Genomic DNA, 26,386 nt, shown 5'->3' on the forward strand with positions numbered 1-26,386 from the left:
TTTGAGAACACTGTCCAACCATCTCATCCTCTGTCGTCCCCTTCTCCTTGTGCCCTCCATCTTTCCCAACATCAGGGTCTTTTCCAGGGCGTCTTCTCTTCTCATGAGGTGGCCAAAGTATTGGAGCCTCAACTTCACGATCTGTCCTTCCAGTGAGCACTCAGGGCTGATTTCCTTAAGAATGGATACGTTTGATCTTCTTGCAGTCCATTGGACTCTCAAGAGTCTCCTCCAGCACCATAATTCAAAAGCATCAATTCTTCGGCGATCAGCCTTCTTGATGGTCCAGCTCTCACTTCCATACATCACTACTGGGAAAACCATGGCTTTAACTATACGAACCTTTGCTGGCAAGGTGATGTCTCTGCTTTTTAAGATGCTGTCTAGGTTTGCCATCGCCTTTCTCCCAAGGAGCAGGCGTCTTTTAATTTCGTGACTGCTGTCTCCATCTGCAGTTATCATGGAGCCCAAAAAAGTAAAATCTCTCACTGCCTCCATTTCTTCCCCTTCTATTTGCCAGGAGGTGATGGGACCAGTGGCCATGATCTTCGTTTTTTTGATGTTGAGCTTCAGACCATTAATTTAGTTAATTCATTTCTTATGTTTAACAGTATTATCCTATTAGAGCAGATTTATAACCAGTGTCGACAAACATTGAAATACAGGATTGCAAGTTGAGTTGCAACCCCACTTACCTAAGAGTGAACCACATTGAATCCAATTGTACTTACTTCTGAGAAGATATTATAATTATAATTATTATTATTACTATTACTGTTATTATTAATACCCCACCCATCTGCTTGGGTTTCCCCAGCCACTCTGGGTGACTTACAGCATATATAAAACATAGTAAAATATCAAACATAACAAAATCCCAATACAGGCTGCCTTCAGATGTTTTCTAAAAGTTATGTAGTTAAAGATCTCCTTTACATCTGAAGGGATGTTCCATAGTGAGGGCACCAGTACTGAGTAGGCCTTAGGAGTCCACTGTTAGGAGTCTGTTGAAAATCGCTTTAAATTCATTTTTAGAAACCCAAAAAAACAAGGGTGAAGGGGGGGAGGGCATCAATCAGCTGCTAGGGTTGGCTGAGCAGAAGATGACAGAGGCTGTAGAGGAAACATAAGGGAATGGTGCTGTCTTTTCACTGAGAATCAGGCTTCACCTCTGTAGGTGAGAGTAGGATGCCTACTATGTTTTCATCTTCAAAAGCTTGTTAGGACGTCTCTGTTATTTCTCTCAATTTCTGAATTCCTTGTTTGGCTCCTGAACTCTTGTCTCCTACTCCTTTATCTGCTGCTGAACCTGTACAGTGGTACCTTGGTTCTCAAACTTAATCTGTTCCAGAAGTCTGTTAGACTCCCAAAACCGTTCGAAAACCAAGGTTCTGATTGGCTCCAGGAGCTTCCAGCACTCAATCAGAAGCTGCATCGGATGTTCAGCTTCCAAAAAACATTCACAAATAGGAACACTTACTTCCGGGTTTGCGGCGTTCAGGAGCCAATTTGTTCTGGAGCCAAGCCATTCAGGAACCAAGGTACCACTGTACTGTTGAGCCTATACTGCTACTTGCCTGAATAAAGATCTATTTTACTCATAAGTAAAGTATTCTGTTGTTATATTTTGAGACAATGAGTATGGAGAGACAATGAAAGGGGAAAAGTGGTGTTTGAAAGCAACAGGAGGCATCTGAATAGATTGGGAAGAAAACATTGGGTTAAGCTTTGGGTTGTTTGGTTTTTTGAAAAGATAACCTATATTTGCTTGCCTAGATACTATTTTCTTATCATTAAAACACATGAATACATTTAATTCTCACTAGGCTAAATTGTTCAAAACCCAAGAGACATGCATTCTTGGAGATACTAATCCTACTAATAAGAATTGATATAGCAGCCAGTGCTCACTGCTTTGGAATAAAAGGACACAGCTTATGATGATTTCTCCTATAGTTTATTTCATTGCATGTTGTAAACAACTATTATAACATATCTGGATTCATTTACAATAGTCCTTGTTTATGAATTTGTTTTTTGACAATAGACACAAAGGTCAAAAACAGACCCTGAACTCCAAGTGACAATTTTAAGCCTGTACAGTAAGTCTGTTGCATTTTTGGTTTCAGTGTGTTAATTTGGTTTGCAGTGACTCAAATCTGGGATTTAATTTCATTTTTATCATTATTGCTATTGTCCCCCCCCTCCATCAAGATGTTTGTCCTTCATAGTCTAGTGAGATGAACTTATTTATTTATTTAAAAATAATAAAATTAATCTAAATATATCAGTAAATGTTAGGCATTCAAATTGCCTAAGGCTAAGAAACTCCAGATGCAGTCCAGCCAAAATAAGTGTATGGTTAACTTCCTCCTACTGAAATCTGAGCGAAGGAGAAGAATTACATTGTAATATATCCTGGCATGAGCAGGGTTAGAATCCAGCACTTGTCTGGTTGAGCTGAGTGGTTCCTAGCATAGCAAGGCTATGACAGCATAACTCCCCATTCCTGGCTTAGCTGGAGATACACTGCTGTATCTACCCCACCCCAGCTCGGCTGGAATCTAGCCAGGTGAGCCAAGCCCAGCAGATCTTAAGTCAGCATAAACAGTGAAAAGGGTCATTTCAGGGCATTCCTGGACCAGTGGGGAGGATGAGGCTAAATCCCAGGCCAGCTTGATCACATGACTTGGCAACCTTGCAAAAGTTAAGCTGGCAAATAGGGTGGTGTAACTTAAGCCCATCTCCTGCACAGAGTTTGGATCTGGTGAAACCTACACCAGTTTACTTATGCCTGGCTTACTTTATGTCAGTTTCTTGTGCATAGGATTGTTCCTAAAGACAACTTTAGTTTGATTATATCACCCCAAATATTTTGTTTTAATTGCAACACATCACTTCTCCTAATAATAATATTCTAGTGTCTCAATAAACTTGCTTAGAATTCCTATTCAGTTCAATGCACATGCCTTGAACGTGCAGTGGATTGCAGCCTGAGAATATTATTAATAACAAACAAACCTGTCAACAATTCAACAAAAGTATCTTTGGACAGATTCTTCCTCCTTGACTCTCAACTTATTTGCATAAAATTTCAGCTACAGTTTTTGTATCCCAGCCTTCAGTTATTGGGGAGGAGATGGAAATGGAAATGCTTCTTGCCAACGAAGATACAATAATACTGAAGTGCTACTGAAGAGTTTATTAATTTATTTTATTACAATTGTATACCCACTTTCAAAAAGAATTGTATTCCCACTTTCAAAAATAATTTCCTAAACTGTATTAATATTTTGCACTAGGTTAAACTTCATGGTATCTCCATGCTTCCATTAGAGGAATATAGGAAGCTGTCTTATATGGAGTCAAACTACTGGTCCATGTAGCTTAGTATTATATACACTGCCAGTCAGTGGCTACTTAGGTTTCAGACAGGATTCTTTTCCAGCACCACCTGGAGAGATCAGGAATTGAACCTGGGGCCTTCTGCATGCAAAGCAGATGCTCTACCATTGTGCAATGACTTCTCATAGAAATTTCACATCCAGAAATGTTGTTTTCAATTGTAAAAAAGAAATCTTTAACTGTTTTATCCATGCAAAAACCCAAACAAACCATATGAAATTTTGCACTTTCCAAAATCCTGCTGGAACATTTTGTCTAGAAATTGGTTCTATAATTCTATGATTGCAGCATCTGTTCCAACTTTTTATTATTTCCAGTTTTCAAATTCATATTTTCAATAATTTATCCATACCCACACCCTTTATGTGTATGTGAACAGGCTTGCACCTTAATGAGAGAAGAGGATGGGGACAAAGCCAAGAGTGTCTTGCATAGTTTGGTGATATTTACTGGGATTTTTTAAAAATAGGAAGACATGACATTGCAATACTGTATGTTTGTTTGTTTGTTTGTTTCTTGTAGATGGAAGAATACTGGTTTGTGGAACCTCTGAACCATACCATAGTGACAACGTTCATTATTCTGGGCTTCCCTAATACTCGGAAGGTGGAAATTGCCCTCTTTTTTCTCTTCCTTGCTATGTACCTTCTTACAATGACTGGCAACATAATCATAATCATAACTGTTAAGACAGACAGCCACCTTCAAACCCCCATGTACTTCTTCCTGGGAAACCTCTCTTTCTTGGACATTGGCTATACATCTTCAACAGTCCCTAAGCTGCTGTCCATCTTGTTGATGGGGGTGCACACAATTTCCTTTGCTGCCTGTTTGCTACAGTCCTACTTCTTCTTTTTTCTTGGGACAGCTGAGTGCTTCCTCCTTGCAGTGATGGCCTATGACCGATATGTGGCCATATGCTATCCTCTCAGATATTCAACAATCATGAATAAAAGAGTGTGTGTGTTTCTTGTGGTTGCCTGCTGGGCAGGAGGCTGTCTGGCCCCTATGGTAGCTGCCATAGTGGTGGTGAATTTACCCTTTTGTGGCCCCAATGTGATAAACCATTTCTTTTGTGATATTCCACCATTACTAAAACTGGCTTGCGTAGACACATCTCTTACACAGAAGATTGTATTCTTCCTTTCTGCTATGGTGATTCTGAGCACGTTCCTGTCCACTGTTGTCTCCTATATATACATCAGTATAACCATATTGAGAATACCTTCCTCACATGGGCGCCGCAAGGCTTTCTCCACTTGTGCCTCCCATCTTACTGTTGTCTCTCTATATTATGGGACAGTGATCTTCATGTATGTAAGTCCAACTACCCGTTCATCTTTTGACCTGAACAAAATCATAGCTGTGGTGTACAGTGTAGTTACTCCAATGCTCAACCCTATGATCTACACGTTGAGGAATAAGGATATGAAAGCAGCATTGAAAAAAATAATCCTCAAAGTGCAGATTGCTAAGAAGTTTGATTTCCCCAGTGAATTCAGTCGCTAAGAAAATTATGTCTGCAATGGTGAAAATGGAACATCATATGTACCAGACGGGTGGATTTGCAACCAGGGATGGGCATATTAGTCTATTTCTGCTCCATGTAACTTTAGCATGTGTGTGTGATCCAACCCATCTCATTGCCACATCAGTCTACAGCTTATTTTTAATCTAAATAGAAATATCCAATAAAATATGTTTGCATTCAGATTTTTCTGAACAAAATATTTTTTAAAAAAATTCTCTCAAAACATGCATGTTATTTGTTGTTTGAGCAGAGAACTGTGTCAAAACATATGGGAAGTATGAACACTGGTAATTATCATCATATTCAATCTGAAGTGAACAGGGCAGAGCGAACTGAAAAGTAGCTCCCAAGTATTAAGAATCATTGACTTGTTCTCCAACATGCCCATAACAAAATAATTAATAGTGGAATATGCAATTATCAATTTTCTTGGCCATTTTTTCTTGTGCCTCATCCTTATCCGATGCAATAAATAAAGGGGGTGTACAAGTAACTTCCTCTAAGCTACTTCAACTTCCTCTAAGCTACTTCCTCTAAGCTACTCCTCTAAGCTCTGAGCTTCCAAACTGAAATGAAGCTGATTTTATGAACGTTATTAATGATGTATAAAGTATATTAATTTGCTTTATTTTTCATTGTTAAATTATTCTTTTTTATAAGCATTAGGCACTCTTCTACTTTATATACCTTTGCACTTTCACACCCACCCACATCCAGGTTTCTACTGCTTACTAGGAAGTATAGGGGATGGGGAGAGGTGGAAAAGAGGTTATTAGCAAGCTTATGTTTGCTTGGAAACAAACCAACCAAATTTCACTGCACAACTGTATGGGAATGGTAGCTGGGTACTAGAACACACTCTCAATTCGCATTAGAAAGGCCCTCTTAGCAAGCCAGAGTCCCATGTAAACAGTGCGCCCCAGACTACATCCAGCATACTTTGATATATACCAAAGGGGGTCCTTCACAAACAAATCGGTATCAAAAATTTTCCCCAAAATAGAAAACAAGTAGGAGCAGGTATGTAGCTTGCAGGTGCTTCTGGAAACATCTCTGTCACTTGAGGGACAGGTAACCTTAGTGGCTAGGAAGGCTTATGCCTGGGTTTGGTTGATGTGATAACTGTGGTCATTTCTGGATAAAGATAGGCTAGCCATGGTTATTCATGCAGTGCCAACCTCCAAGCTTACAATTGCAATGCATTCTACATGGGACTGCCTTTGAAGATAGTCTGGAAATTGCAGCTTTTGCAAGTAAGCTGGTAGGGCCAATATTCTCTGAGCATGCTATCACTATCTTAAATAAGTTACCTCTGTCATTCCCTGCCTCCCAGCATTCAATACCTGAGGTTGACACCTCTCTTTGCCTAATAGTAGGGTCACGCCTTCTGAGGAGATATGGGATACAGGAATTAAGCATTATCCCATACTGAACAGGTGGTAGAATATACAGTCCTAATAGCTATACTGCACATAGAGTAATAGCAGTTTCATGGGATTGGCTCTTATTCTCATCAATGTTATCATCCAACCAAATAACTTCAATCAAAAGAAATTAAGAAAGAAACAAGTCTTGGCAAATAATTGTATACAAGAAAGCAAGTTGATTAATAAAAATAATATTTTACAATAAAAGTTCATTACATGCTGTATTTCCCCTGTAATTCCTGTACCCTTCAAGTGCTTGGATATATATTTTCCTAAAAATTGAAGATACTTTTTGAAAATAATTATAACATAAATTTATATAAGATATAAAGCTGATAAAAGAAAGCCCATCCATACATCCAAATCACCATTTTATATCATAGTCATCAAGTCATGCACATGCCAGGTCTATGTTAATGATCAACAAATAACATTGTGTTCTGGGCAAATATTCTCCTGCACAATGTCCTTTTCAATGCACCTTTTACATCTTTGTTTCTCAGGCTATAGATGATTGGATTTAACATGGGTGTGATGACTGTGTAGGACAGGGAGAGGATCTTCTTTGTATCTGGTGAGTAACTGGATTTGGGCCGGAAATAGGTAGATGTAGCTGTACCGTAAAACAAAGTAACCACTACGAGATGAGATGAACATGTTGAGAAGGCTTTATGTCGCCCCTCTGCTGAAGGCATGCTCAGGATAGTGGTGATGATACAAACATATGTGAGGAGAATCAAGAGGAAGGGAAACATGATGAAGAGCACAGTGGCCGTGAGAGCTTCAATTTCAAACATGTAAGTATCAGCACAAGCCAACTCTAGAACAGGGGGACTGTCGCAGAAGAAATGGTTGACTTTATTAGGTCCACAAAATGGCAAACTGAAGATCCATGTGGTCTGTACAGTAGAGACAGGGAAGCCTGAGAACCATGATGCAGCAGCTAACTGGAAGCAGGTCCTTCTGTTCATAATGTCTGGATAACGTAAGGGATTGCAGATGGCAATGTAACGGTCATATGCCATGGCAGCAAGAAGACAGCACTCAGCTGCACCAAAGAAGAAGAAGAAATACATTTGTGTGGCACAGCCAGCATAGGAAATGGTCTTGTTCTCTACCAGAAAATTGACCAGCATCTTTGGGACAATGACCAAATTGAAGCAGATCTCCAAGAAAGAAAGGTTCCGGAGAAAGAAATACATGGGGCTTTGAAGTGAAAGGTCCAAGGTTGTGACAAGAACAATGAGGACATTTCCTGACAAAGTTATTCCATAGATGATAAGGAAGAGGATGAAAAGAGGTACCTGAAGCTCAGGGTGATTGGAAAAGCCAATAAGGATGAATTCTGTAACACTGGTCCAATTGTCTTGGGTAATTAACTTTTTCTCAGTCTGTGTCATCATGTCTTGAACACTGTCAGATAAAGCTGTCGGGGTGTTCCTTCTTCTATAAGCAATTTTCTAAAGAGATGGTAGTGTCTCTCTACCACTCTTCAACCATTGAACTTGTTCCTTTCTGTTAGTAGATGATATAGAAAGCAATAAAGGATGGACAGGTCAAATATGGGCAGTTTAAGGCAGGATAAGGGGAAATGTATTGTCATCAGTCTTTAAAAGTTGACTTCCTCGGTCTAATTGTCCATCACTTTGTTAATCAGTGTCTTGTTCTTTAATGTGCTCATTTTGTTCTCAATGCATTTCTCCCCCTCCAACACCCTGCATTACACAACAATTTCCTGTAGCAACTTCACATAAAATAAAATACTATAGTGTGCGTAGGAGAGTTGTTCACTCCCTCAATGAGAAACTGTTAGATGGAATATCTTACATGTTTAACTGTGGCTGGGAAAAATCTATTCAAAACATAACCATTACATTTACAGAATTGGTTGGGAGATAATCCATACCTTTTGGCTCTATGACTGAAATGCTCCACTTACTAATTTGCAAGTGTAATTTCAAATAAGACCTCTGCAAACTATCTGTTTAGATTTCTCTCAAGAATGATCTACCTATATTTCACCAAATAATCATTGCCACTGCAAAATAGCTATACCCCTTTTTTTTGGGGGGGGGTTCCTAAAATCAGTCCCAAAGGATTCACCGCATAATTGTCGCAGGAGTGAAAATACCTTTCCAAAGTGTGGAAATCCCTTGCGAATGAGGTGTTTCATTTTGCTCTGAAGCTGTTGTTTACTTTCAACAGCATTTCTCTGCTTTTAAAAATTAAATGGCTCTTGGTGCAGCTGTTTCCCAGGCTCTTCCTATTCTGCTGTGGGCCCACGCCTGCCTGTGGGCCTTGCCTGTTGGCTGAGCCAGCCCTCAGCCCATGAAGAACACAGGGAGCGAACGCAGCGGTGGCAGCTGAGGAGGCCCAGCCCAAGACCCAGCAATGGAGGAGAAATTTGGCAGGGGAAGGGATGGTGGTGAGGTCTTGCCCAGAGGCACACAGCTGGGATCCGCAGATTTGCCCAGTACCCAGTAACTGCCTGTGCCAGGGAGCAAGCAGCAGAGGGGTGCATGCCTGAGGCAGGGCCAGTGCAGAGGGCCTTCTGCTTCTCCATGTGGGGCTCACGGGGCAGGGAATGTAGGGCTTCTTATTGCAGAACTGTCTCCTCCCAGGTGTCCCCAAATGCAGCAGCGCACAAACACTCTCCCCACACCCACTTTTTTTCTTGCATAATCACCACACACCCCTTTTTGGAAAGAAAAATTAACATAAAAATGTAACAATTATGTGGTGAAATACAGTATCTCTTCCCTGCAGACTTTAATACCATATCACAAACTTCTTTGGGAATTCTCCCAATTTCAACCTGGCTGCCATGGTGGGCAGTAAAGTGGGAACCCCGGTCAAGACATACAAATTCAGAGACCCCTTGAGTGCACAGAGCTAGTCACACAGTTCTTTGTAGGCTCCTCCTCAAGCTGTCCAGTGTATGTGAGTGTGAGTTGACATTTATTTTACATCTATGACTCCACCTAGCTGCTAGCTGCTCCTAGCTGCAATTGGTGAAGCTATGGGGCAGTGCCAATTTGTATTTCCTTTTCTTCAATCTGCCTCCTGTTTAGTGGTGGTGGGCTTTAAGCTTCCCAGCCAGGCCTCTACTGTTCTGAGCTGTCCTAGCCATCCACCTGAATATAACAGAATGAGGGGTGCGGGGACATTTATTTGACTTGCACCAGAACTAGGGGCACTGGTATCTGTTCAAGACTGAACTGCACCACCCAGCAACTTACTATAACAAGTTCACGGTGACTTCTGGCACATATTTTCTTGGAAAAAAGCATTGAGGAAATGGGAGGGGTCTTTGGCTAATCATTTGTTCATTTCTTACAAGTTCCTCTGTTTTGTTTACCTTGTCCAGATCTTGTCCATATACTTAGTAAGAAAATACCATTTATCTTGCTTGTTTCCTGAATCATGACTTTACTTTTGGAGGAAGATTGCGCACGCTCTCTCTCTCTCTCTCTGTGTGTGTGTGTGTGTAACCTGATTGTTTCTTACAGGAGGTGATAATTAAAGTTTGCTGATAACACCAAATTAGTGTGCTAATCTTTAATATTAAGAGGTCAAGAATTTTTACACAAACCTTTTAGATTATGTTTAAGATAAAGACTAGCACCAGGGTCATGAAAGTTTATTGATGGTATATTTTATATCAAGTTTTGCCAACTTTACTGATGGGGGGTGAGGGGAGCCATAGGAAAAGTTCCGATGGGTACACATCACTACATTTGGAGATGGTGAAATCTCCTTCGCTGGAAGCAATTAACCAGAGGATGATATGCTATTTATCTGGGATGCTGAAAGTGCAAAAGTGCTGTACTGGACAGGGGCTGGAAGTACTAAAATTATGGAGGTTTACTCTAAAATTATGTGAATTCTCCATTTATCATGTATAGTGATGTAGAATGCAGGCTAATGCAAGTGGACAGAATACAGTATGAAATGGAAAGGAAGCTTTGCTGATTCTAAATTAGTGTTATATCATATAAATCAAAGTGAAGAATCACACAATGTCCACAGTCAAAATGGGATGCTAGGCTAGATTGGCCTGATTCAGCAAGCTTATTCTTATGTTCTTATTCCTAAATTGGAATAGGTGATAAAAAACCTAGACATGTATGTGAATATACTAAGGTTGAACTCATAAATTTCCTGTTGAGCAGCAGCTACATGGCAAAGGTTTGCTAAGTAAAAATGAATAAATTATTTGCCTACCTGCAGAATCTTAGGAGCTTAGGAGCCACCCAGATTGTGAAAGATTTGTGCTTTGGTGACCAAGTTTGATTATATGAATTCCTTAAGTGACACCTGGGATTAGATTGCCCCCTCTTCATTCTCCCTACAGTAGTTAATGCTAATTGTGCAATATCTGATTAAACCAAATGTTTACTTTTCAGAAAACACAGATACAATTATGTTAACAGGGATGTTTTCCCTGCTGACATTTTGTGGGTGCAATAGAACATGTTTAAAGTAATATGCTGTTTCCCCTATCCACAAGAGTAGATTAACAGTCTAGATTAATTTTAATTCTGATATAGGTTTCTGTCTTCATCAGCCGTGCATTTTGTCATCAGTACTTACAACAGTTAATGAGACAGAGGGCTGTATTCCCACCACCCCCAGCAGTATCCAAGATACAGGCTCAGACTACATGGTGGAAGCAACATGAGACCCACATTGAGCAAAAGGTACCTGCATTGCAGGCAGTTGGCCTAGATGACCCTTGGGGTCCCTTCCAACTCCACAACTCTATGATTTTATGTTCTTAGCATGGCATGGGGTGCTGTACAAATTATCAGTTTTATAGGAAACTATTACTTCATTGTGATAGCAACCCATAATGGGTTGTATTGAAATGATGCTTTTCTCCAACAGAAGGAACTTCTTCCAAGGAAGACCATTCCACTGGAAGAAGTGTGTTTCAAAGGAGGACAATAATCTTTGGATCCAACACCTTAAGACAATCTAAAAAAAATAAAGCACTGAAGTTCATATATAGGAAATATAGCGTGTTCTCCCTAACAGAGAGCACGTGTTGCGGTTGGGGAACAGGCCGCCCAGCCATGACTAGGCAAATTAATCTGCAACCCTGGCCTTTAGGGTTAATCGGGTTGCTGGGGAAATATGTTTGTTACCAATTTGGAGGAGGAGTCAGAAGTTATAAATAGAAGGGCCAGACGTAGGAACGTCCTCTTGGCCGTTTTGCATCGGATCACCCGCCCTCCCTCCCTTTAATAGGGGGGTTTTTTATTTAAGCTGATCGCTTGACCTTGCTATGCCTGTCATGGTGTCGTTCGCCTTGGTGCGGGGGCACGGTAGGAATTTTGCCATCTGGCTGATTGGCTGGTGCCATTTGGTTTTTGCCTACTGCGTAGCAAATCGTCACAACTTGTAAGGTTGGCGGTTAGGCATTGGTTAATTGGTGCTTGGAGGGGTAAGTGCCTACCCCTCCAAATGATGCGGAAAGGGAATTCCGTTAAAGGAATCCAGGGGCTTGCCATTCTTTCGTCCTGTCCGTGGAGCCGGGCTTGGGCCGTGCAAGCCCCACCGGAACATGAGGGTGAGAAGTGTTGGATTGATTCCCAGCCTCATTTCTCACCCAATACTTGTTTCCCATGCTGGCTTCCGGTGGAGTCCGGAAGTGCCAGCTCTGTCCTGTGGGGGCAAGGACAGATAGTCACCAATGCCTAAGCAACCACTCACATTTTTTGTATTTGAATAAAGTTGTGGCCAAAATTATGCCAAAAACCTTAAACAAAATTGATGTGTGAAGTGTGTAATTATTTGGGGGGTGGCACTGTGGAACTCAACACGCAAATAAACCAACCAAACTAACACATACATGTTCTTATTTGCAGCGCTAACAAGCACTGGCACAAAATATTTTTAACAACCACCATGAAGTGCTTGGTCCTTTCATTTTTCACATTGTCCCCAATGCCTTCCCTGTGCATCCTGATCCCTCCTTCCCTGTTGACAGTCCTCCAGTGAGTGGAGAGCTGCATTCACAATAGCTGTACACTTATGCAGGGCTTGTCTCCAGATGTTGGACTGCAGCTCTCATCCTCCATGCCCTTTGGCCATGTTGGCTGGGGCTGATGAGAACTGGAACTAAACAATGTCAGCAGCGCATTGGCTATGCCTGACTTTATGGCAAGCTAGGGAATTGAGGGGATCCAGTCCTAACATATCTGTTTCTATGAATACAGCATTTTCTATCAAGATTCTCAATCGCAGAGCAACAGAAGGGATCACTTATAACTTTATATCTCATTCTAAAAATATATTTTCAAAACAGGGAGATAAGTTAAAATGCAACAACAATAAATAACTGAAGGGATACTTCAATCTGTTACCTTCAATCTGTTACCTTTGCAGGTGAGTGAGGAACATAGGAAGTTGCCATATGCAGTCAAACCACTAGTTCATCTAGTTCAATATTGTCTACATTGTCTATGAGTGGATCTCCAAGATTTCAGACACTGAGTTTCTCTTAGCCCTTTTTGTCATTGTTGAAGACTCAGCCTGGGTCCTTCTGCATGCAAAACAGATGCACCACTACTGAACTACATCCCTGGAACCCTTCCAGTCTTTCATGCAATTACAGCTGCAATTGCAGTGTTTTTCTACTCAAAAGTCTCTTCATGGCTTCTTTCACTTCCTTGTTTCTCAAACTGTAGATGATGGGATTCAGCATGGGAGTGACAACTGTGTACGATAAGGACAACAGCTTTTGGGTGTTTGGAGAATAACTGGATTTGGGTCGGAAATAAGTTAACCCAGCTGTGCCGTAGAACAAAGTCACCACAACAAGATGTGAAGAGCAAGTGGAAAAGGCTTTGTGTCTGCCTTCGGCTGATGGCATTCGTAAGATCGTAGTGATGATATGAACATAGGAGACCAAGATTAGGATAAATGGGGATAGTACAATTACAATAGTCCCTGTGACAGCATACAGCTCAAACAGATAAGTGTCTGCACAGACTAGTTTTAACACTGGTGGACCGTCACAAAAAAAGTGATTGACCTTATTAGGACCACAGAATGGGAAACTAAATAGCCATGTTGTCTGAACTGTCCCCACTGGAATTCCTGAGCACCAGGAGAACAGGGCCAGATGGATACAAAACCTCTTTTTCATAATTACTGTATAGTGCAAAGGGCTGCATATGGCTATATAGCGGTCATAAGCCATGGAAGCCAGGAGAAAACACTCAGAACTTCCAAAAAAGAAAAAGAAATACATTTGCATGACACACCCAGGGAAGGAAATGGTTTTGTTCTCTGAAAGGAGGTTCACCAACATTTGAGGGACTATAACTAGAGTGAAGCAGATCTCCAAGAAAGACAAATTCCTGAGAAAGAAATACATGGGGTTTTGAAGGGCTGGATCAATTGTTGTGAGCAAAATGATGGTGATATTTCCCAATAAGGTCACAATATACATAATCGCAAATACCAGAAAAAGCAGAAGCTGCAGCTGAAGAAGATCAGAAAACCCCAACAAAATAAACTCAGTGACATCACTACTGTTTGTCCATGCCATTCTTTATTATTTACTAAGAAGTTAAGGGAAGGGGGTGGCTATTCCCCCCCCCCCCGTTATGTTGTTCCTGTAATGCTAACCAGACTCAAAGGAATTGTGATAAGAACAATATACTGCACAAACATTTAAGAATTGCTACACCACAATACACTATGTTTTGGAATGCTTTTGCAAAATGAATGCTTCTGGTTGTGGCAACAGCACCTCAGATTGATCTCCAAGTATGCATCTTAAGATGCATCACAAAACATGGTGATAATGTTGGGAAACCATGGCATGGTGTAGATTATGGGAAAGTGAAAAATCCAATATGCAGTATCCAATTTTGCAGTATAGCAGCTGCATTCCTCACTGTATATCCAGTCTTCATTTGGAGCCATCATCTTTCTTTGTAGAATAGAAAATAACATCTATAAAGGAAAGGAGCAGAGGAAGAAAAAATAAATGAAAACTTGACATTATGAGGCTGTCATTGGACAAACAAGTATAGCTTATATAAGCTTATTATTAAAATATTTCAGTTCTAAACTCCTTGAAATGCATGTTAAAGATTCCTTTCTTTCATAAATGCTTAAACCAATGTTCTAAATTTAACTCTTCTAACGACACGAACTGTTTTGCTTCTGCAGAATAAATTACCTGTTCCACATGACACTAAAAATGGCAAGCTACACATATTTTGAAATACCCCAAAATTCCAGAGAGATGCTGATGGATGATGTGAGTTGTAGTCCGACATCATCTGGGGGGGTGTCAGTTCTTTATCCTTGCATGATGTGACCCTGTGCTTTCTTCATTAGCCTAACTAACATTTCTTTTGATAAATTGTGACAAATATTCCCATTTTGTAGAATTCCAAAAAACAAACAAACCAAGAAACAAGAAAAAAACCTAGTACGCCTGAATAAGGATGGGGAAGAAATTGAATTCAATACCCATTTAATGGTGAACTTACCTAATCCATAATCCACACTTCTCAAAACAATATGTAAACAAAACCACAGCCATTCTTTGAAAGTCACACTTTTGTGAATTTTGTAATGGAGTTCTCCAGCAAAACAAAGCTGACATATCCACCCATCCCTGCTCTGGAGTCTGTTGGCAATTATGTAAGGTGAAAACAGCAAATCATACCTTGTAGTAAAATCTTTGATTGCAAAGAAGAGCAGCAAATGTTTTTTTATCTGGGTCATCTTTAATCACAGGAGGTTTGCGGGTGTAGGAAGTTGGGACTCTGGAACCCTGGAGGCTTCATTAAGTACTCCTACTTCATTGCCTAAACTACTTTTTATTTAGATCTGTGTCGTGTATTGCAATTTCATGTACACCTCTTAGAAATGTGAATAATTAGGTGGTATATAAATGCTTTATAAAAAAAATCAAGGGAAATTGTCAGTGTTCTGTCATATCTGAAAATGTGGTAGATATTATTCTTGAGGAATTTCTGTGTGAATTAATAAGTGAAGCAAACCAAAGCAAACCAATTATAAGCAAAATGATTACATTTTTCAAAAGTGCATGATATCCAGGTTCTCCTTAAGACATCTCTAGAACAAGGGACTCTGTGAATGCAAACTCCTACAAACAGACTAAGAAGTAAGCCTTATTGAAACCAGTGAGATTTAGTTCTGGCTAAACATTAATAGGACCTCACTACATTACTGTGCTAATCTTTAAATTAACATGTTTCAGAAAGATGTGCAAAGTAAGATGAGACACCTATCACTGGACTAACTAAAGCCATTTTATTTAATTGTAACATACCAGGATCAGGAATATTCATATCATTCTACAGGATACAATGCAGGAGCCATCTAGCAACCATCTCTGCTTCAAACCTGGGCAAAAATCTCCACTATCCACACTTTTAAATTGGCATTTGTTGTTAATTTCATAACATGTGGTTCTCAGAAAGCTTCCAAAAAGAGAAAGTGGCCCCCGGGTGGGAAAAAAATTCCCAATAACACAGTGATATATAACCCCTGCAACATAGTGAACAGTTGCCCCAATTTACTTAGCCCATAGGTGATTAGTTAAACCCACAATGCAACTCAAGCGTGGTGCTGAGACAACAACAGTGAGGTGCTGAGACAACAACAAATGTCCCTGATAGCTGCAAAACTGTCCAGAAGGAGTAGCCTTCCATCAATGTTTAATAATTTGTTATGCAGGAGTTCAGGTGATAATCATAGGTAGTCTCACTAGAAGTGGATGGCATAGTGGGGCTGCACTGATCATCTGACCTCCCTTTGGATGAGTTGTGGCTAAATTCCAGGATGGAAAGCCATCACGGTACAAATTCACCAGCAGGAGCACCTAATGCATTTAATCAAGTCAACCTTGGCCCTCTTCCTCTCCATCCCACCATGCAGCAGCAACTCAACTCAGGTGAGCTACTGATTTTCACCAAGTTTTTTATGATAGGTGAGTTGTTGTACATCTCTCTGGCTTTTTACAGTGTCATTGATTTAATTAGTAAGCTGTAGTAGAATGCAGGTTAAAAAAATGGGGGGAGCACAATGCTTTTACCTGTCACTCATATGAGTTGCCTCCTCTGACACTGTGATGTCAAGAGATTTTTGTGACCAAATGTATCCTTTTAAAATTAAAAATTAAAATGGTCACACCCACTTTTACACTTGAGGCACATCCACTTTAATGTGTGCCATGAGTTGCCATGGGTCAATACAGTCCTTGACCTGGAAAAGATTTTTCACCCCTGAACTATGTAATACACAAAGAAGACCTATTGAAACCAATTGATTTCAGTAACTTTATCATGTGTCCAGTACTGGGTCTAAGCATTTATTATTTCCATTACTTTATTTATTCAGAATTCTGCTGCAAAATCCATTTGTTGGGATTAAACAGAAAATCAAATATCATTTACCGGTAATCTATTTCAACAATAGGTCAACGAGGTCAAGGTTCAGATGCTCTTAGATTCTCAAAACCACTCACCAACAGTAGCACCTAGGAATGGCAACACTTTCATGAAAATCAGATATGCCCAGCTGTTTCTTTTCACTTTTAAATTTTAGGGGCAAAATGTCCACACACCAGAATAACTTCAGTTTATTATTCATCTTCTTCCAAAGTCTCAAAACTCCAACATTTAGGAACTTTCCCCTGAAGAGGTTAGAAACACATGAACATTTCTGCCTGGCTGAAAAGGTTGTAAATCCTTTCTATTTCATGATACCTTTAATTCAGAAATAAAATCAACCAAGAGGAACCTATATATCTCTAGATATGGTTGGACTTCAAATCCCATCAGTCCCAGCCCACATGGGTAATGTTCAGAAATGATGGGATTTGTAGTCCAGCAACCTCTAAAGGGTCAAAGGCTCTCCATCCCTGTCCTACAGGAATGTTCCTCAATAACCCCCATGAATGGCACAACACAAGATGTGCAAACTCAGGGCACTCTCTGTTACTACTCAACAAATCAGACACTTTTTGTTGGATAATTTTTATTAAAAGTTTTCATGGGTTACAAAAGTATGTGCAAATACAACTCTTTGGGACAGTGGTCCTACAAGAAATATGCAAAATAAATAAACAGGTATTAGAAGCCACCCCAGAACTGGCCCTTTTGAATATTTTCCAAGAAAATAATGCTCACTCACAATATAAAGAGCTTATAACCCACCAACTCTCAGGAGCCAGTAACATCAAAGCTAGACACAGAAGAGATCTGTGACCTGAGCCCCCACACCCTTGTTTAGAAACACCCTGGGGAGAAGTGTCAAACTCTAACCAGTGATGCTTTCATTCTTTCTCTTCAGATGGTCTCATGGAAGAACGATAGTATTGGTATGAGTTTGTGGGTTCCAGACATCTCTAATCTCCAAATCCAATGTGTATTAGAATTTAATCAAGGCTTGGAATGTTAAGCAGGATGCCAGACCTCTCTAATTCCTAAATCCAACAAGTGATAATCAAGCCTTCAAATTCTGGGAAATATCCAGACTAGAATCCGGGTGTGGTCTAAGGAGACCAAAGGAAGGGCTTCGTGGGAGATGGCACCCTTTCTCTATTTGCAGATAGTGAGAAGGACAAAAGCCAGAGTTAAGAGTTAGCTGTTATGTGAGCTAGAAGCTGGAGGCAAAAGCAGCAAGCTGGAAAGGCAGAGAAACAGAGCATGATGTTTGTTGTCTGCTTAAATCCAAGGCAGAGGATATGGGAGAAACAAGACCCTCTTGGGGTATTGATCCTGTGCATCCCTCCATCGTAGGCTCAGGTTGCATACATGTCTCAATATTCCATAAATACACCACTGTCTCCAATGTGCTTCATATCCAAAAGGAAACATGAACCCCTGGAACCCCTGGAATCTTACATCACTTGGAGATTGGGATGACAGGTAACACTGGTGTCAGAAGTTTGGATTCATGTTTCCTGGAGGACAGCCTGCTAGAGAGATGTGCCCAAGTTGAAATGGAGAGAAGAATATCAACGTTCATCGAGTGGTTTAAGAGAGTAATGCAGCTACAAAGCCAACAGCTGGATAAAATGGATCAGCTGCTGTGGAGAGGAAAGTGTGATGCCATGTGATGTGTTAAAAGTTATACAGGGGCTTAAAAGTGACCCAGGAGTCTAGCTGCAATGCACCCAGATGGAAAGAGTGACTAAAGAGATCCAGAAGGTGGATGGGAATCTGAAGGACCTGGACTACACAGAGATGCCATCAGTAGAAGTGAAGGAGGAAGACAATGCCTTGGAAAAGGGTGAACTCGCTGCAGCTGAAGAGCTGCTGTTAATTGATTTCTCCAGTGCCAGCAGTGGAAGAAGAAAGTGCTGCAGAGAAGGGAAAGCTGGGTGGAGCTGAGGAATTGCTGCTAGAATCTTGCTCTGCTTGGAGATTGTGGTGGCATGCAGCAATACATTCACAAATACTCATGTTTTTCAAGAGGCACTCTTGCAAGTAGAATCTTGACAATGGCCAGACTCTGCTTCTGATTTTACTGGTATGTTGCTGAATCAGCTGGCAAAGCCATAAGTGTGTATTTTTTATTTTTTGTCATTTGATTATTGTCTTTCCCCCTGTAAAATACCTGTGCCAGTTAATGTAACATTTTCATTGCACACAAAGGCAATTCAGATATATTCAAATACAAAAACTTTTTAAAAAACTGCTATAGAAAATTGTTATAAACATTTTAATATTCATACAGGTTTTGGATTTTTATCTTTTTCACAGAACCATGAGAAATATGCTATCAGATTCAGCGTGTTCAAATTTTAACCTGATTTTTTTCTTGCTATTAGCATGCTAAAATGTTATGGAATAGAAAAGCATACTTTTTCCCCCAGTATCCAGGAATGTTAAGTCTCTTCTTTCATATTTTTGTTGTAAAGTCTAAACCTGAAGAAGTGTCTCTGCCACCATCATTCAGCATGGACACTGAGGTCCACTTCCAAGGGCCTTCTGGCAGTTCCTTCACTGTGAGAAGTGAAGTTACAGGGAACCAGGCAGAGGGCCTTCTTGGGAGTGGTCCTCTCCCTGTGGAACACCCTCCCATCAGATGTTAAGCAAATAAAGATATACACAACTTTTAGAAGACATCTGAAGGCAGCCCTGTGTCAGGAAGTTGTTGATGTTTGATGTTTCATTATGCTTTTATATGTGTTGGACGTCACCTAGAGTGGCTGGGGAAACCCAGCCAGATGGGCGGTGTATAAATAATAAAAATTTTATGATTGAAATTATTATAATGTAATTATTAATCAAACAACATTTCATAAATGTTTTGCAAGTTGACAAAAATTTCCATTGCACAAGAATTCAGATATTACTAAGGGAACAATCCTAGGTGGAAAAAGCTGGTGTAAAGCATGATGGGGCAAGTTGAGCCAACATAAAATTAGACTAGTTCCAAGCCACTTCCAGCTGCTGCTGCTGATCTACCCAGAGACATAGCATGGGGGGGGGGCAGGTGAGCCATGCTCCTGGACACACATTTTTGAGGGGGCATAGAGCCCTGGCAGCTAAGGCGCAGTGCTGAGCAGGTTGGTCTAGTGGGCAGGTGGACAGAGGCAGCAGGCAAGGCAGATCAGGATGACTCAACACCTAGCTTAGGGGAGGCATTCATCAATAGTTTCCCTAGCAAATCATTCATTTTAGGTAAACTGCCTTGAGGTTTTTTCTACAATTATGCAGTATATAAATGAAATAAATAAATAAGTAAATAATAAAATAATTGTTCTGGCTCTGCTAAACCTCCCCCTTACCAGTCCCCTCAAATGTATAACAGTGTGCATAGGTTTTTCTCACACATAATTTCATTTTAAAAATCAGGATAGTATGAAAATCACGATAGTATGAAAATCTAAATCATTGTCAAGCCTTGATCAAAGTCATTTTCTTAGGAGCTTATTTAAAGCTATCTTCACTTCTTTGTTTTTTAGGCTGTATATGATAGGGTTTAACATGGGGGTGAGGATGCTGTACTGAATGGACACCAGCTTGTCTAATGTCTCTGAGTACCCAGATGCAGGTCTCATGTACCTAATGAATGCTGTCCCACAAAACAGGAGGACCACAGTGAGATGGGAAGCGCAAGTAGAAAATGCCTTCTGCCTTCCTTCCGCCGAACGTATCTTGAGAATGGTGCTAATAATGCGCATATAGGAAGCTACAATTAGAAGGAGGGAGGCAAACCCTAATGTCATGCTGAAGGTCAGAATCACCATTTCATTGGCAAAGGTACTACTGCAAGACAGCTGCAGCAGCAAAGGCAACTCACAGCTGAAATGGTTAATATTTCTGGGACCGCAGAAGTGCAATCCAGTTAAAAAGAGGGTATTAACAAGGGAATCCAAGAAGCCCGATATCCATGCAGCTACCACCATTTGGACACATACACGGTGGCTGATAATGGTGCTGTATCTCAGTGGGTTGCATATGGCAGCAAAGCGGTCATATGCCATTGCTGAAAGTAAGAAGATCTCCGTTCCAACCATGAAAATGAAGCAAAAGATCTGAGTGATGCAGCCATTGAGAGAAATTGTCTTCTTACTAGCTAGGAGGCTTTCAAGCATCTTGGGAACTGTTACTGAGGAATAGCAGATGTCAAGAAAGGATAAGTTAGTAAGAAAGAAATACATTGGGGTATGTAACTGAGGGTTAGCCCTTATCACCAGCATGATAAGCATGTTTCCTACAAGGGTTATTAAGTAGATGGACAAGAAAATCAGAAACAGGAAAACTTGGAGTGTTGCATCATCAGAAAGCCCCAGAAGAATAAATTCATCCACAATGGTCTGGTTTTCCATTGTACTTTTCACAACAGGCCTATGATCTAGAAAGAAATGTCGAGGGTGGGGGAGAGGAAGAAGATGAATTAATACATTCAAGAGGAATTGTGCAAAGCAGATAAACAACAAAACTGGTTCATTAGGCTCATACTGTATATGCTGAGGAGAGTACAACAACGTTCAACCTCCTTCTGGCTCTTTGCTCTGAAGAACAACCTGTTGCTGAGTTTCACATTATTTATACCACTTTGTGTCCACTTGGGCTAAATTGCATAGGAAGATATATAAATAGTTTGTTGACTGCAATGAGGGCCACCATAAAATCCCTATTTACTATTGCTTCTGGATTTAGCTCTTTTCTGTATATGCCATTGCATTGTCACAAATGGTTTCTTCTCATCTTTGCCACAACAAATCTTAGTTTTACCTTTTCAATCTGCCACCTATGTTCCCCTCAAAGTTTTATTTAGGTGAAATTTCAATTACATCTCTAATATTGATGCCCAAAATATTGAGGAATCTCCTCATGATGTGATGGAAAAATGTTCATTAGTCTCATAAATCCATTTCAGTTCTTCTGTATATGAATATATTGTAAGCATTCCATCTTGAGCAAGTCTGCTGAAACCACAGCTTGAAAGCCCACCCCCTATATAAGTATAGAAATATATCTTACTTAAAACAATAATATATTCAGTGCTTTTTAAAAAGTGTTACACTTTTAGAATTTGTGGGAAGAAAGGTGCCGGTACTTTATACCCTTGAGTGCCCCCCCCCCCAAAGCACTGGATTATTATATAATAACAAAACCTGATGCTTTCCATATGTCTTGGACAACAACTCCCATCTGTCCTAGCCAGCAATTGCACTTTCACAATATTAGAATCTCTCTTTCATACTTTCTCTTTCATAAATAACTGAACAGACAAAACAAATCCTTACCTACTTCATGTGTCTCCCTCCCATTGCAAATTACCATGGAAGTTGTGTTCTATACAAAGTTGATGGATGGGTTTGTCAGTGATATGACTTTTTTTTTTTTTTAGGATGAATGACACAATCAAGAAAAATAAATAGGTTCTGCACCCCGTCACAATTCTATGTGGAATCTTCATCAGGATTTGTTCCACAACACTATTTTTGCATAGAGAGCATTACACCAACAAGGAACCCACAAAGGCTGTGCTTTCAAATTGAGCCAGGTGGAAGAGGAAACAAGAGTTAAGTAACCTCTGGATAGGGAACCATTTCCCTGAAGATTAATCAAACATGTGGGATTTCAGTTATTAGTATTTTTAATGCTTTTGAGATTGCTTCCTAGACATATATATTTTTTAAAAAAAATGTATACCCCATTGCTCTCCTCATCTGGGACTCAAAGCAGCTTACAAAAATTAATGCAGACAATGTACAAAATGTAAGGCATATATTAAAACATCAAAGTATAAAACATTATAAAAGTATTTATGGTGCAAAAGGCCTTCTGATAGACTGAGAGGAGCATCAGTTATTGCGGGGGAAATAAAAATATTGTATAATATTAATAGTAGTTAGGAACTGTAAAAATTAAGGCTGGATTTGGCCTTAGCCAAATTGGGCATACTCAGAGGGCCTTTCCCTTCTGACGAGCTGGGTACTGATACACATGGATTTCTATAGGTACAGTTGGATTGGCTCAGAACAATCCATTCCTGTCAGGGAGTGATGTAACAGATAGGGAAGAGAGGCAGTCAGGACACAAAAACATGTGAAAAAGGCAAAGACTTACCCAGGAGAAAGTAGGTCCAGTGCCATGGCTTCCTTTCCTGCCTGACATAATGCCCACCCTTTGCAGCATCACTGCCTCCACTCAACATCCTCAGGAGGTGGATGCCTGCTTAACAAATTCTGTACAGTTCTGGCTGTTGTTCCTTTGTGAGCAGCTTCTTTGCACAACGAAAGCTGCTCACAACAGCCAGCTGGTGGAGAAAGACACCACGCAGTATCAGATCCTGGGTGGCGTGCACCACCCCTGACCTTTTCTACAGGTTGAAAAACTCTTTAAAATATCTTAGCCCCACCCCACCCAAATTTCATTGGGGGTGGAGCCAGGGTGGGGTGCAGGGCCCCCAGATAGGCACAGGGCAAATCACCCTGATATTGGAGCTAATATCAGGGCTAGAGTGTGTGTGGGGGGGGGGGTTGTTCCTGCAAAACCCTAGTATAAATGTGTATATTAGGCAAAATTAAATACAAAAATATGGATTGTATATTGGGGAAAATGTGCATCAAAATGGTGGTGAAGTTTTGTGAATACTTTAAAAGCTTGGGAAAACAAGAACAGACCCATTTTGAACTGGATATCTCGGAACAACAGAAGCCATCCCAGCCATCCTAGAAAGTCCCACTTTTTGGTTCAGGCTTGCTCCAGAGCACTGGACCAAAAAATGTTTTTTTCTTTTTTGTCTTGCACAAATCAGCTGGCTCCCATGGGAGTTTGGACCCAAAAAGTGCCCCAATTTTGATAAGTGGGATGTTGGAGGGTATGGAACAAGAGAAACCAAAATTATCAAATATGTGCACCCCCTGCTATGTATTCTATTATATTTGTATACTAACTGTGTAATCCTAAACATATCTGCACACGTTTAATTCCATGCAATTTTACTACAGTTTAGGTATGATTTTCTTTTTCCTCCTTATTTTACAACTGCAATTCACTAGGCTAAGTATGCAGAAGCATTTCAGATTATGGTGAATACCCTGGAGAGGATTAATAGTACTATTAAAACATTCCATTATTAGGCATCAAGGGGACATGCAGGCAGTGATAATAATTGATTTTCTTGGTAGACTGTCTGTCCAGCAGAGCAGTACAGAATGTGAACTGTCTGATTCTTTGAGGTGGTATATCTTGGCAGAAGTTGGTATACCTGATTAGAGTGAGCATCAGTCCTCCAAAAATCAGGGGGGAAATATTAGGTCGCTGACACTGACCTAATAAAAGTTGCTCATTGACATTGTTTATTTAAGAGTCTTAAGGCTTTGATTAGAATATGCTGGAAGAGGGGGGACTCATTTCAGTATTTGTTCAGAGAAAATACTGCTTTTAAACTCACAGATGCATAGAAACACATCTAAATGCAGAATTGTAGCTCCCTGTTTATAACTTATAAGTTACAAACTCCCTGTTTGTAACTTCTGTCACCATCTTTGCATCATGAACAGAGTACGCCTTAGGTTAGTCTTCAGTTGCAGTTAAGGGAACTATGGTCTGCCTCTCAACATTGCACCAGAAATTAATAGGGGAATATGTCTCATGTGGTCACTGAAAATATATATGTGCTTGTGGGAGATACTGGGGGACATGTTCGCTGCCTGCAGCTATTTACCATCCAACATGCAACTGAGTTAGCTGTTTGAAGTGGCCAACTTTTCCATTGATATATCAATGAATGGTAAGTACAAATCAACACTGTCATTTTCTTGGAAATGTATCTAACAACTGTGGAACTCAGTGTGCTTGCTTATACCACTAGTTGCAGCATTGCTGACTTCTAAGGACTGACGTCTTTATTTTCAAATATGGGTTTGTACTGCAAGTTCCACTAGAAGGGAATCTAATCCAGCGTTTTGCAGTGTGCTTGCTCCTTGACCTTTGATGTTACCTCTAATCAACTGAATTGTGACCGTTGTTTGTTTTAATAAAATGTGATCCTGGGTATGTTCCTAGTAGCTGAAGGGCAAAGCTTGAATGAACCCCCACCCCCGGCATGGTTTTCTTTCTTATACCAATATTTAGGAGAATTGTTGTTCAGTGTAATCAGTATATGCTCATTTGCTCATTTGTCTGGCTCATTTGTTCTAAGTAAAGATGGAACTTACAGGCTGAGAATACTTTTATTTTTTACATAACTTTCTTTATTTGTAATGGGAATCTTTGGATTGTTCCTTTGTAGCTACGCTGTATCTTTGCATTTTTGCTTTTCCAGGCTGTGATGTTTTATAGTTTATATGTTTGTTTTACTGTTTGTTTTCTTTCCTTTTGTTATATTTGCTTAGCTTTTTTTGAATTGTTAACGCAAAAGTGCAATTTGATTAAGAAGTTCAGTTTAAAAACTGTAACTTAACATCAAGAAGAGGGCTTAGGGTTTCTATTCTCTTATACAGGGTAAAATGTATACTCAGTGGCGTAGCGTGGGGGGTGCCAGGGGGGCAGGCCGCAGCGGGCGCAACATCTGGGGGGGGGCGCGCTCGCTGCCTCCGGAGTCGCCGAAGAGCCTCGGGCGCAGGCTGTAGCAGAGCCGCATGTCTCGCGGGACCGACGAGCTGTGCGCGCGTCCGGGCTGAAGGCGCCCGGCAGGCAGCGGCTCTCAGCGCTCGCCGCGGAGGACGCTCCAGGCAGCCCCTCCTCACAGCCCCGCCTCCGCCGCTGCTGCTGCAGCTGCTGGGCCATTGCATTTTCCTCGCCTTTCTGCCCCCCTCCTCCTCCGGGCAAGCGGCGTCGTTTGGGCGGCAGCGCCAGCGGCAACTCGCAGGTTAGGGGTTAGGGGGGGGGCGCAAATTACGTGCCTTGCCCCGGGTTAGGGGGCGCAAATTACTTGCGTTGCCCCGGGTGCTGACAACTCACGCTACGCCGCTGTGTATACTGATATGTTTGTATTAGGAGAAATTCATTTCATTTCATTTATTACATTTCTGTGCCTTGGTTCACTCACATGAGTCACAAAGCGGCTTACATACAATAAATAACACAGTAGGACATCAGAATTGCAACATAAATTATATAAAATAATTCACATGAACATGCAGATGAATTTTCATAAGGATTTTAAAGAATTAAAATATACCTGTGTGGAAATGCAGAGAACTGAACTGAATATAGGAAAACTGGAAAACTGAGAGAAATGAAAATTGTTGGATTTACCCATTTCTACCCCCTGTACCTGTAATAAAATATACCATACTTTTCTGTGTATAAGACGCCCCCATGTATAAGATGCCCCCTATTTTCGGGGACTCAAATTTAAGAAAATGTGGGGAGACGGCACAGAGTTGTTGAGCTTTCCTTTTTTGCGGAGAATTGCCCAGAGTTGTTGAATTTTTTGAGGGGGAATTAACCAAGGTTGTTTAGATTTTTTAGGGTGCATTGCCGAAAATTGATCACCTGCATGCGTCCAAAAATCCACCTCACATCTGTCTCCTCACTGGTAGAAGCTGCCAATC

At 40.6% G+C, this 26,386-nt stretch overlaps 5 protein-coding genes across 5 annotated transcripts in view; 2 read left to right on the plus strand and 3 right to left on the minus strand.

The window, feature by feature from the left end:
• LOC308571684 (vomeronasal type-2 receptor 26-like) overlaps window positions 1–26,386 on the plus strand; it is a gene marked incomplete at both ends in the record, with an annotated part of 363,060 nt that overhangs the window by 17,082 nt on the left and 319,592 nt on the right. The window lies entirely within an intron of this gene.
• Window positions 3,928–4,914, plus strand: LOC308570637 (olfactory receptor 6M1-like; the record flags this gene model as incomplete). Its single annotated transcript, XM_081165551.1, has 1 exon — window positions 3,928–4,914. One exon carries the CDS (start codon window positions 3,928–3,930, stop codon window positions 4,912–4,914), a length of 987 nt encoding a protein of 328 aa, XP_081021677.1.
• Window positions 6,777–7,565, minus strand: LOC308570638 (olfactory receptor 10A4-like; the record flags this gene model as incomplete). Its single annotated transcript, XM_081165552.1, has 1 exon — window positions 6,777–7,565. One exon carries the CDS (start codon window positions 7,563–7,565, stop codon window positions 6,777–6,779), a length of 789 nt encoding a protein of 262 aa, XP_081021678.1.
• On the minus strand, window positions 12,977–13,921 carry LOC308570529 (olfactory receptor 10A4-like; the record flags this gene model as incomplete). The annotated part of the gene is made up of 1 exon (XM_081165433.1): window positions 12,977–13,921. The coding sequence occupies one exon, from the start codon at window positions 13,919–13,921 to the stop codon at window positions 12,977–12,979; it is 945 nt and encodes a 314-aa protein (XP_081021559.1).
• On the minus strand, window positions 20,282–21,199 carry LOC308570577 (olfactory receptor 5A2-like; the record flags this gene model as incomplete). Its single annotated transcript, XM_081165494.1, has 1 exon — window positions 20,282–21,199. The coding sequence occupies one exon, from the start codon at window positions 21,197–21,199 to the stop codon at window positions 20,282–20,284; it is 918 nt and encodes a 305-aa protein (XP_081021620.1).

This window comes from Podarcis bocagei (assembly GCF_964188305.1).
Source record: "Podarcis bocagei genome assembly, chromosome: 13".
In the NCBI taxonomy this organism is placed as follows: Eukaryota; Metazoa; Chordata; class Lepidosauria; order Squamata; family Lacertidae; genus Podarcis; species Podarcis bocagei.